The sequence below is a fragment of the Doryrhamphus excisus genome, linkage group LG12, assembly GCF_037039965.1.
Source record: "Doryrhamphus excisus strain RoL-2023G ecotype Guam linkage group LG12, RoL_Dexc_Guam_v1.1, whole genome shotgun sequence".
Classification (NCBI taxonomy): domain Eukaryota; kingdom Metazoa; phylum Chordata; class Actinopteri; order Syngnathiformes; family Syngnathidae; genus Doryrhamphus; species Doryrhamphus excisus.
The window spans coordinates 12899602-12912318 of NC_136368.1; the positions used below are offsets into that span (position 1 = coordinate 12899602).

General features: G+C 45.2%; 1 protein-coding gene across 1 annotated transcript in view; it reads left to right on the forward strand.

Moving 5' to 3' along the window:
• Positions 1-12717, forward strand: part of ttn.2 (titin, tandem duplicate 2) — a 182173-nt gene that overhangs the window by 75680 nt on the left and 93776 nt on the right. Inside the window, exons 106-123 of the mRNA XM_078795414.1 lie at positions 31-1665; positions 2000-2050; positions 2817-3212; positions 3326-3604; positions 3723-3992; positions 4055-4194; positions 4269-4395; positions 4959-5225; positions 5306-5572; positions 5695-5958; positions 6394-6533; positions 6645-6771; positions 6851-7117; positions 7525-7791; positions 7898-8164; positions 10068-10207; positions 10283-10409; positions 11781-11923. Coding sequence (XP_078651540.1) covers positions 31-1665; positions 2000-2050; positions 2817-3212; positions 3326-3604; positions 3723-3992; positions 4055-4194; positions 4269-4395; positions 4959-5225; positions 5306-5572; positions 5695-5958; positions 6394-6533; positions 6645-6771; positions 6851-7117; positions 7525-7791; positions 7898-8164; positions 10068-10207; positions 10283-10409; positions 11781-11923 — 5174 coding nt within the window. The remainder of the gene's footprint in view (positions 1-30; positions 1666-1999; positions 2051-2816; positions 3213-3325; positions 3605-3722; positions 3993-4054; positions 4195-4268; positions 4396-4958; positions 5226-5305; positions 5573-5694; positions 5959-6393; positions 6534-6644; positions 6772-6850; positions 7118-7524; positions 7792-7897; positions 8165-10067; positions 10208-10282; positions 10410-11780; positions 11924-12717) is intronic.

The following is a 12717-nucleotide window of genomic DNA, read 5'->3' on the forward strand; positions in this document are numbered from 1 at the left end:
GTCTGGTAATTTAAACCTTCGCTGCCTTAGAAGCAGCTCTGCTCAAAAAAGTTAAAGTACAGAAGGAAGAGACAGGGACGTTTGAGATTCCCTCTCTGAGGAAAACTACTCCAATCACAAAGGAAGAGGAGGAGCAAATGCCAGAAATGATCAAACTCAAGAAGATTCCATCTGTTCCACCTAAAGAGTCAGTGGAGGAGCCGACATCGCTGAAAGCCACCAGGACCGTATGTGTTGACATGGTCGAGGTAGTGCATGAAGAACATACAGCCGAGGTATTGGTTACCACCAAGAGGTCCGAGGAGGAGAAAAAGCCTAGAGATAAAGCAGCTGTGGTGAAAAAGCAAGATACACCAAAGACGAAAGAAGTGGAAGAAAAACAAGATACTAAACGTCAGTGGAGTCCTCAGAAAGGAATTGCAAAGGATGATAAATCAGAGGATACCATTTCATGGAAAAAAACTCCCAAAGCTCCACAGGAAGAGGAACCAGTCCATCCTGGTGCTGCTTTGAAAAAAATAAAACAACTGCCTTTGGATGAAAAAGAACCAGAAGTTGTCAAACTTAAACCCTTTGAGAAGCCGGTGAAAGCGACTGATGAGCCAGATAAATCTGTCAAGGATGTACCAGAAAAGATTGGGGCTTTTCAGAAAGAGCAGAGAATGCCCAGAGAGGCGGAGGCCAAGGAACCTCCCAGGAAAGATGATAAAGAACCAGCAGAAGTAAAGGAGCCACTGACCAAAGTGCTAAAGCCAGTAACTAAATCCATCCCTGAGAAAAAAGAGCCAGAAGAGGCCAAAGCACCTGCGAAGTTAAAGAAAACCCCAACGCAGCAGCCAGAGGATGAACATGTTAAGCTGAAGCCTTTTTCACGTCCTTCTAAGGAGGCCGTCAAGCCTGAGAAGACACCAGCTGAAGTTGAAGTCAGGAAACCAACTGAAGACCTACAGCAGAAACGTATCATTCCAGAAGACAAACCTGGAGAACAGGTGATGGATGCTACATTAAAAAAGCCTGACGTAGTTCAAGCAGAGGAAAAGAAACCAGAGAAGCTGAAGGAGGCTGAGCTAGTTCCAACAAAGAAGATTGCTACCGAAGTGCCTGAGAAGGTGCCCAAGAAAGCAGACCAAGTTCCAGAGGAGCCCAAACCTCTCAAACTGAGGAAGGCAGTCACACCGAAAACCAAAGATCAAAAAGAAGAAGTGGAGTTGACACCTCTAGAGAAGCTCAAGAAGATTCAACTGAAAAAGACACCCTCACCAAAAGTGGACAAACCTAAAGAAGCTGAAGTAGTCCCCACTGAGAGGAAGCTTAGCATGGAACTAAAGAAGACACCTAAAACAGATTCACCTAAAGACTCCACAGAAACCATCACTCTTAAAAAGGTAACCAAAAAACCTTTGCAGGAAGATCTAGAAGCAGCACAGCCTCCAAAAGAAAAGATCCCACTGGTGAAGGAAGTTTCTCCTGCGGCAGTAGAGATAAAGAAAGTGGCGACACAGCCAGAGGAGGAGGTGTTTGAGGAGGACTTTGGGGTGGAGAACGAGGCTGAGCTGGAGGAGGAAGAGGCGTGGGGCTGGGAACTTGTTCCTCAGGAAAGCGGTGAAGATTGGGAAGGCGAAGGGGAAGAGGGCGCTCTGGAGGTACCGGGGGTGGCCAGGAGAGGTGAGACAATAGAGGCGGGGCAGTTTGGGGGGAAAAAGCCATCCTTCATGCACGGAATAATCTCAACTCATTGCCATGGTCATGACGCCATCTTCATACATCTTACATGTCATACGTTGTGATGTCATTTGTGTCTGTCAATCATGTTCTTGTGACTGGTGTCACATTTCCATTTCCATTTGTGTGATGTCATCAGTGTCATGTATTAATGATTCATCCTTCATTTTGAGATGTATAGCTCCCATATTCAACATCACACTGCATTACTGAAGCTATGTCAGTCACGTGGGACTGTGTTGTGGTCATCAAGCTCATGTCAAGTGTTTCTGAACAGAGGGACAACCAGCAGAGGAAGCAGGACGAGGAAGAGGACGAGGTATCAAACGTGAGTGTTTTCTTTGCTGACATTCACAGGGTCAATTATGCCACTACTAAAAGTATCTTAACCCAGGGCTCTACATTAAAAACAAAAAATGACTTGCCCATGGGGAGAACTACTTGCCCAAACTTGCCCCATGTAAAATGAAAAGACTACCATAATGATATCATATATCAATATATGCTGATAATTCATCAGATAATAGTACTGATGCATTGTATTTGGAGGAATGTCTGAAAAATTGTGATGTATGTTAACATGGCATGCCATACTACCTTACACATGGTAGTCGTAGTAAGCAGTGATATTTACAAGTTGTGCACCACAATGAAACATTATTGAATAGACACATTTGTGTACTAGTAAAGTGTTTTTAATCCAGAAAAAAAATGCTCAACTGTCAAACAATAATTTGTGAAGCAAAGGTGACAAAAATCCACAGAGAAATGGAAGCGCTAGATTTTGTAGCTTGTGCAAAGCACATCAGCACTTGGTATTGGATCTAATCGTGGTGTTTCATTGTGACCACTTCAAATTGTCACAGCAATGTGATTCACTCACCTGTGCCATCCTTTGATTTGCTGCCGCTTGTTTAGGAGGCACTGGTTCATCACTTTTTGCTGTTTTCCTTCACAAGTTGTTGAAGAATTAGACGATGTCGGCAGGGACGTCATGATAGATGTTTGCCCCAATTTTGTTTTAACTTGCCCCAGGCCATCGGTACATTGTCATTGTCGAGCCCTGTTAACCTTTTTGCCTTATCATATTTCAGTCAAACAAACACCATCGCCGGGTGAAGGCAGGGGGCGCGGCCTCAAGCCTGCTGGAAGAGGCACTCCGCCTCCAGAGGAACCTTTTGGAGGATTCAAACTTAAGGCTGTTCCACTGAAGTTCATCAAGAAGCTTCAGGATATCGTGTTGCAAGAAGCCGAGTCCATCGGCTCGTCAGCCGTGTTTGAGTGTGAGGTCTCGCCGTCCACCGCTATCACGTCGTGGATGAAAGATGGCAGCAATCTGCGCGAGAGCCCGAAGCACAAGTTCACGTCTGATGGCAAAGATCGAAAGTTGAACATCATCGATGTCCAGCTGTCAGACACCGGAGAATACACCTGTGTCGCCAAGAACGCTGGCAAGGAAATCTCCTGCACCGCTAAGCTGATTGTTGAAGGTACATAATTCCTCCTCCTTATGTTCAGCTTGCCATCAATGGATTTTTTAGGCTTTTAAAGACTAGACGCAGAATCCATCAAGACCCTACCTGTATCTGTACCTTCTCTGTAGAGCTTCCTGTGAAATGGATCAAGGAGTTGGAGGCAGAGTCTTCGGCTATAAAGGGACAGCCACTGTACTTGACCTGCGAGTTGAACAAAGAGAAAGATGTGGTCTGGAGGAAGAATGGCGAGGTCCTTAAAAAAGTGGCTAACAAAATCCAGATCAACATCATAGGTATGCAGCACGCCGTAACCATCCAGAACTGCACTGAAGAGGACGCGGGTACCTATTCTTGTGAAGTGGCTAACCAGGAAGAGGTGAAGACATCAACAAATGTGAAAGTGATAGGTGAGTGTTTAATCTCCATCAGAACTTCAGATGTGACAATGTTGTCCACTCATTAGAAGAGGACAACTGTCAGGAAAACATCTTCTTTTTTCCTAACTGTTTCATTCGGTCTAAACAGAGATCATCAAAGATTGGATTGTGAAGCCCCTGAGGGACCAGCATGTAAAACCGAAGGCTAGCGCCACATTTAAATGCGAGCTGTTTAAGGACACACCCAACTGGAAGTGGCTAAAAGGAGAGAAGGAGCTAGCTCCCTCGGATAAATTGGACATCAAGAAGGACGGCAAAGATCTGACGCTGACCATTAAGAACTGCCAGCCTGATGATGTGTCAGAATACTCTATGGAGGTGGAGGGACGTGTCTACACAGCCAAACTGACACTCGGAGGTTCGAGTCTTGTTTGCTTTATATGCCATTTTCTTCAGTTCTTAAAATGTGCCTTCACTCAGAACGCGAGGCGGAGATCCTGAAGCCCCTGGCCAGTGTGGAAGTGGTGGAGAAGGAAGATGCTACGTTTGAGACAGAAATATCCGAGGAAGATATTCCAGGAGAGTGGAAGCTCAAAGGGGAGATTCTGACAAGATCTCCAGTAAGACCAGATTATTTTCTTTCCTGAATACTGATTTGTGCGTCCGACTTTCTGTAACCATTTTCATTCTTCAGACCTGCGACATCCAAGCCGAGGGTGGTGTGCGCCGCATCACTTTGAAAAAGTGCCAACTGGACCAAGCGGGTGAAGTGTCCTACCAGGCGCTGAATGCCGTCACAAGCGCAATGCTGAATGTTAAAGGTAAGGAGGTAGTAGTGGAATCCTGGGTAGGAGACACAGCAATCTGTTGTTGTTTTCAAGCCAAAGTTGTAAAAATAAAGGTGTAAAGTCCACCAGGAGTCTAATAAATTGGGGTAGATGTGGACTTTAGATCTTTATTGATAGAGCTCTCAAAGCCAGGAAATGTAATTCCCGCACGGATCCCTGGTCTTATTTCTCATATTGTTAGTGTACTTGTGTCTGTTTGTCTAGTCTGCTTCTGTCCAGACATGTTTGAACCATTACTGGTTCAGTGTTTGATGTTGCATTTACTGTAAATACAGTGGCCAGTTTGTTAGCAGCACCTTGTGCTTATTAGCGTGCTAGCTTTAGTCCAATATGGATGAGCTTCCCTCTCAACACTTGGACAAAGAAGTGTCTCGGATCAATCTGAAGATGATCTTTCATCTTGAGCTTGTCATCATGTGTTGATGTTTCTCTTCCTCTGTCCATGTGTCCAGAGCTGGTAAACTGGCCGCTGTAGACCGTTGTATTACTGTTTTGTGTCGATGTGTCCAACTGTGTCACCTTTTGACCTTCCTCAGAAATCCCAATGGACTTTGTTGTCCCACTGAAGGATGTTAGTGTACCTGAAAAGAAGCAGGCTAAATTTGAATGCACCATCACCAAGGATGTTTCTAAGGTTATGTGGTACAGAGGCAGTGACATCATCACACCGGATGCGAAATATGACATCATAGATGATGGAAAGAAGCACATGCTTGTCATAAACTGCTGTGAGTTTGATGACGAGGATGAGTACAAGATTGAAGTTTTGGGCAAAGCGTCCACGGCGAGACTGACAGTGGAGGGTAAGTGCCGGGTTAGTCCTGTTGATGGTGCGTCGCTTGTGTCCTGGGCTGAACTAACAGCTATGACCATGCGGTTGTAGGTATCAGGCTCAAACTGATTTCACCAATAAAGGACCAAACGGTGAAAGAAGGCAGCACTGTTTACTTTGAGCTGGAGCTCTCTCATGAAAATGTTCCCCTCACCTGGTTCAAGAACGATGTTAAAGTCCATCCTAGCAGAACTGTGCTCAAGCATGTAGATGGGAAGCGACATGTGCTCGAAATAAAGGACGTAACGCTTGATGACACTTGTCAGATTAAGGCTGAGGCTAAAGGAATTTCAACCATGGCCAACTTAACAGTCATAGGTAACGTTTTGTTCTTGGAGCCCCCATGTCTGCCCCTTCTTCTATCTGGATCGCATCCTGCATTGTGTTTGGCAGTCTGTCTTACGGGTTTGCATCATGTCTTTCAAAATGTTCCCTTCCAGAGGGAGATGCATACTTCACAATCAAGCTGCAGGACTACACTGCAGTGGAAAAAGACAAGGTGTTGCTAGAATGTGAACTTAACAGAGACGTCCAAGTTATATGGTACCACAACGAAACCGAAGTGAAGGCCTCCAAAATGGTGGCCATTAAGGCGGAGGGCAAACACAGATCACTTGTCATCAGGAAAGTCGTAGACAGCGATAAAGGACAGTACGTGTGTGACTGTGGAACAGACAAGACGACAGCAGCGCTTCACATTGAAGGTAAAGAAGGAGTTTGTTGGTCCACCATCGCCCCCTTCCATCATCCCATCTGCTGTTGTTATGCTCTTCATGTGCTTCCTTGCACTTTCCATCTGGCTCCATTCCATAACTCCACCTCAGCTTTTGCACTTCCCCATTAGGTTCCACCTTGTTAATGTCATCTCAGCTCTTGTGCTTCCCCATCATGCTCATTCTCGTAACACCATCTCTTCCTATGAGGCTCCACTTCATAACACCACCCAATCTCTTTCATTACCCATCAGTCTCCACTTGTGATACCTTTTCTGATCGCTTTTGAAACTCGCTCTCATCTCTTCCTCGATCCATTTTCATCTTCCTCATCACAATCATCATGCCACCTGGTGTTCTTGCGTGACATCGTTGTGTGCGACTGTGTGGCTTTGTCAGTAAGTTGTCACCTCTCTTCAATGCCAGCCCGCAACATCCGAGTGCTGCGGCCAGTGTATGGTGTAGAGATCTTTGAAGGTGAGACGGCTCGTTTTGAGGTCGAGCTGAGTGAAGACGACGTACACAGCCAGTGGAAACTCGGCGGCCAAGTCCTCAGTCCATCTCCTGTACGTGTCCAATACATCTTCACTTGTGTGTGTGAATGTGCTTTGTAAGCGGATTTGAGTGGTGATTATGGAACCCTGAACTCGATTCTGAGACCCTGTTGGCATCTGCAGGATGTTGAGATGGTGGAGGACGGTGCCAAGCACACGCTGGTGTTGTACAACTGCAAAGTGCCTCAGACGGGCGAGGTGGCGTTTAGTGCCGCCAACGCCAAATGTTCGGCCAACTTGAAAGTGAAGGGTGAGCGCCTGCTCTGCTCTGACGAGCTTCTTGACACCACGCCCTCATCTTGGCATTAATTGTCTGTGTAAATCAACAGAACTTCCCATCTCCTTCCTCACCCCGTTGGCCGATGTGCATGTCTTTGAAAAGGATGAAGCCAAATTTGAGGTGGAAATTTCCAGAGAACCCAAAAGTTCTCGATGGCTTAAAGGATCTCAGACGCTTTCAAACGATGATAAGTTTCAGCTTCTGGACGATGGCAAGAAATATTCTCTTATTGTGAAATCCGCCAGATATGAAGATGAAGCCAAGTACACATTTGAGGCAGAAGACAAAAGAACATCAGGAAGACTGATTATTGAAGGTACTTGACATAGTAATTGGTGGACACGCGACGTCGGAACTTGAACAAGATGTATTTGTATTTGCCAAATGCCTTTCAAAGTAAGGTAGCCTTATTTCATCGATAAAAGGGTCACATTATGACACCAAGATGGCACTGTACATTCATTCAGTTTATTAGTGAACCTTGCGCACAGTTCTGATCTTGTGTTTCACCACGGTGATGATGGGAGAGCCCAACCTTCATTGGTGCTCACATTCACTAACAAGGTCAGATCGGTGCGACAGTGTTCTCCAGTCTGACACATCTGAGACACTTCATAGGTTATTGATGTTGGATCAGGCGTTGGCAAATATTCCGAAGCGAGTGTGTTCTCACGTCACGTAGACTTGAACGTGCAAAGTATCAACATCATCTTTGTCTGTCAGGTATTCGTCTCGAGTTTCTCAAACCTATCAAAGACGTGACAGTGAAGGAGCGCGAAACAGCCGAGTTCAGTGTGGAACTCTCACATGAAAAGATCCCGGTGGTTTGGTACAAAAACGGTTTGCGGCTGCACCCCAGCAAGGTGGTGCACATGTCTGAGGATGGTCGAGTCCACAAGCTGGCCTTCAAGGAGGTCACAGTCGATGACACATCCATGATCAAGGTGGAGGCCATGGACAAGACAGCAGAGGCCATGCTCACCGTGCTGGGTTTGTGTTTGTGTTTTTACACAGCTTCCCCTACTTAATGCACACGCAACACACACAAAATGCTATGTTCATGTTCTTACCCGTTGAACTGAACTTGCAATTGCAGAGGGTGACCTCTACTTCACGCTGAAGCTCCAAAACTACACTGCCATTGAAAAGGATGAGGTGGTTCTTTCCTGTGAGCTGAGCAAGGCCACAGGAGCGGTCCGATGGTTCAAGGACGGCAATGAAATATTTGCCTCCAAGAACATTCTGATCCAGTCAGACGGCAGAAAACGCACACTAGTCATCAAGAAGGCAGCCAAGAGTGACATGGGAACCTTCACCTGCGACTGTGGCACTGACAAAACCACAGCCCAGCTCAACATCGAAGGTAAAACCTGCAGAAACCCTCGACTGACGTGTTCAGGAATACAGGACTGCCCACCATCATCGACGCCTCGCCTCCCTCCACTGCCGTCCGCTGTCTCTGTTGGCATGGTTTTGATTGCAAACATTGAGTGTGTGAAAAGAAATTGTAAGAACTCTGCAGCATCAATCAAGCTCATACACGCCTCATACCTCAGCTGTTACAAAACATCAGACGTGTCATAATCACGTCTTGGTCTTGACAGCAGAGGACACTTGTTTTGTGTGCTGAAACATTTATCATAGGTTATCACATGGTTTGTCCGAGACCGAGACCGAAGGTCGAGGGCTGATACTGGCACGCGGGGGCATGATACTGGGCCTGATACCAGACAAACCATGTGATGATCTTATTATCACATACTATTTAATCATGAGCTTATTATCACGTACTATTTAAGCAAAAGACCATTTTGTTTCCAGAAAATTTTCAGTTTATTACATTCATTCATTCATTCATTTTCTACCGCTTTTCCTCACGAGGGTCGCGGGGGTGCTGGAGCCTATCCCAGCTGTCTTTGGGCGAGAGGCGGGGTACACCCTGGACTGGTCGCCAGCCAATCACAGGGCACATATAGACAAACAACCATTCACACTCACATTCATACCTATGGACAATTTGGAGTCGCCAATGAATCTAGCATGTTTTTGGAATGTGGGAGGAAACCGGAGTACCCGGAGAAAACCCACGCATGCACGGGGAGAACATGCAAACTCCACAGTGGGTGGAATTGAACCCTGGTCTGCTCGCTGTGAGGTCTGCGCGCTAACCACTATCCCGCCGTGCCGCCCAGTTTATTACATGAATTATATCTAAACAGTGTAAACACAGGAAGTTTAGCTTTCGTTTTTCCATCATGTAACGTGCCAGAGAGTTGAATTTTGATTTGAGAGAATCAGACTCGTATTCATCCCCATTTTCTTTTCTGATTGATAAAATAAACATAGACACGTATTTGTCTAACTCAGGCGGGGGAATACTTTCTACCAGTCTTCGTTCGTTCTTGCAGTTGATGAGCCATTCAGAAAAAAGCTTGAGGTCGACCCTTGGTTTTCCGACTTGTATTTGCATTTTTAGTTTTTTCCATCATTTCAAGAGTGTCCTCCTTATTAATGGTGATAAAACTTTCCATTTCTAATATTCTGTTTGCTATTTTCCCTATTTGTCTTTCGCCGGGAGTGTCAACCGCTGACATGTTGACAGAGCACAGACGGCAGCAAAACAAACGCTGTGTGTTCACGTTCGTGCGCTGTTCTCTGATTGGTTGTTTCACGGGCACGATACCAGAGCAGCGCGCTCTGAGTAGACAGCTACGGGGGCTGATACTGGACATGGTTAAACTCTATATTTTATCAGTATCACTGCCCTGGGCTTTGACACAGTATCATTTCGGGCCTTTTCCCGTATCATTCATGGGCGGTTTCTAGGGTACAGGGCCAATTAATACTGTAGTATGTGATAATAAGTTTTATAAACACTGACACTCTCTCGGTCATTGATAATCTACAAATCAGAAGTTAATAAATGATGGCTGTGTCGTATGAGGTTGGTGTATTCTGCAGAGATCCTCCATGTGTCCTGCTTTTGCATCTACTGTAAGTCGCTCTGAATGAGAGCGACCGCTACTTGTGCTGTTTTCTTATCTCCACAATGTGTCCATTATGGTGACGGGCCAAACATACAAGAACAATGGAAGAAGAGAACGTATCTCGACAAAATGTATGACGTAGACAAGGGTTGAAGACGCATGGACTGATTTCTCCATCACTGATGTGACCATGACGTCTCCACAGCCTTGTGGTGGATCTTCCGTCTGGTTTACTTTGTGTTTTACATGTCACTAACATATTATATTCATGTGTCGCAGAGCGTGACATCAAGGTTGTACGTCCGCTGTACAGCGTGGAGGTAACTGAGACTGAGACGGCTAAGTTTGAAACCGAGATTTCAGAGGAAGACCTTCATGCCACGTGGAAACTGAAGGGGGAGACGCTCCATCCATCTGCTGTGAGATTGCTCGTAAAGACTTGTTCACCTTTATAAGCATGTCTTCTAATGATGTCCACATCCGTTGTCCCTCAGGATGTGGAAATCAAGGAGGAAGGAGTGAGACACACACTGATCCTCTTCAACTGCCGCAAAGACATGGCCGGGACTGTGGACTTCTCAGCAGCCAATGCTAAGTCGTCGGCTCAGCTAAGGGTCAAAGGTGAACAAGGAGAAGATTTTACTTAAATAGCCATGTTATAAACAGGCAAGTAGATGGGATTGAAATTTGTTGTCCTTTTAATGGACATGATATAGGTGGTACTCGGTTTTCTGCCTAAATTATCCCCAAATAAACACCTAAATAGGTTATTCACACTACACAGATCACATGGACATGGAAAATACTGTAATAAAAATACATCGATTAAATAGTAGAAGTTCAATTCCACCCTCGGGCATCTCTGTGTGGAGTTTGCATGTTCTCCCCGTGCATGCGTGGGTTTTCTCCGGGTACTCCGGTTTCCTCCCACATTCCAAAAACATGCTAGGTTAATTGGTGACTCCAAATTGTCCATAGGTATGAATGTGAGTGTGAATGGTTGTTTGTCTATATGTGCCCTGTGATTGGCTGGCGACCAGTCCAGGGTGTACCCCGCCTCCCGCCCAAAGACAGCTGGGATAGGCTCCAGCACCCCCCGTGACCCTCGTGAGGAAAAAGCGGTAGAAAATGAATGAATGAATAGTAGAATTAAACGAAACTGTAATAAAAAAGCACAATTCCTTACATGTATCCCGAGAGAATAAATAAAATAACAAATAAAAAAATATTTTTTTTCTTTTTCTGAATCGACATAAAGCCCACTAGGAGATTGATTTTGGTCTTCCGGCCATGTTAAACATAACTGCCCTGTTTAGTTATTCCTGTGGCTTTCATAGGAGCAGATACTTTAAATTCCTCAAAGACATGATCTTGAACTTGAAGTTAATATTTGTGAGTATTTTTCTTCTCTCTGGAGCTTTGAGTTACATGGGTGGCGTTTGTTTTCCTTGGCCTGGTATAAATAATTAGTTAATCCACTACGAATAGTTGATGATGAGATACATTGTGTTCATCTGCTTCATGTGGTCCCGGAGTTAGCAAGCAATTGATATTTATTAGTCTTCCTGTGCCCCCACCCACATCATAAGCATTTATGACAGTGTTGTGTAAGGGGGGGTTACCACATTCTCCTTTTGTCGGAGGTTTGGCAGCAAGTGATTGACAGGAGCACATTTCTTCACTCCTCATGTACTCTCTGGCTCTCAGCCAATCACGGTCTGTGGTTATTTTAGAAACGGCATGCCTTATCCAGAACAGGTTTGCAGTGATTGGCAGGACGAGCACGCGGCCCAGGTCGTATGCTAATGAGCTGGTCCACCAGTGCCAAGTGTCAGGGTGGTTAGTTTCAGTTGTCCCGCGGGCTTCAACCAGCCTCAACACCTCACCAACATGAGGACTCGGCACTGAGGATTACCGAGTTCTCTCAGGGATTTTTTTGGGGTCTGTTGACTTGAGCTTGAGGGATAACCATGTCTTCTCCTCGATCCAAAGCCCGGGTCATCGGCTTGGCGCGGCCTCTGACTGACGTCACCGTGACTGCCGGGGAGACTGCCACCTTCGAATGCGAGCTGTCCTACGAAGACATTGCTGTTGAGTGGTTCCTGGAGGGTACCAAGATGGAACCCAGTGACAGAGTAAGTGTCTCATCACGTTGTTATCTATCACTTCCTGTTCCCACAATACACTGCCGGTCAGCTCAGCGAGGCTCCTGTTGTCACGGGCCGTATGCATATAAGGTTCTGCTAGCAGGCAGGGGCCCGGTTCTGCCCTGCAAGCAAGTTTCTGCTTCTATTTTTAACAGTGGCAGGAGGTTGCAAGGGAGCCCAGCAGGTGGGCTGCAAGGAAAACCTTCCTGTCAAACTTTCTCACACCCCATTTTTAATTGCTTTCACGCTCCGATGAAAAGGAATCCATGTGGAATTAGTTTAATGGAGGTTATGTGACCTATGTGTGTGATTCCGTGTCACATTACGTGTTATGTTAAGTGTTGCATTACATGTTACAGTGCTCACAAAAAGCAAACAAATTTGCAATAAAAGGTATGTGTTTCGTATAGTAAAATTTACTGTATGTGTACGGAGTTATGTTTTGGGAGATTGTAAACAAGAAATGAGAGTGACGTACGATAGTTTAAATTGGTGGAAGGAAAGCAGCTGCTGTACAGTTTCAACTGTCACAAGTCAGCTGACACTTGTTTTTTTCTCAATTTTCTTCAACCTTTATATAATCTGAAACGACTCTGTGATGTCAGGAATATATTATGTAGTAAATTAAATATTTTTTATTCCAAATTATTAAAAAATATATACCAAATTACAAAAAGCACCAAAGATATATAAATATGTGCTAACAGTGTCAAAGCGCTATACAAGTGAAAGACCATTTACTGTATGTGCAAAATATAGGCTAGTGCTGGGTAATTTTTATT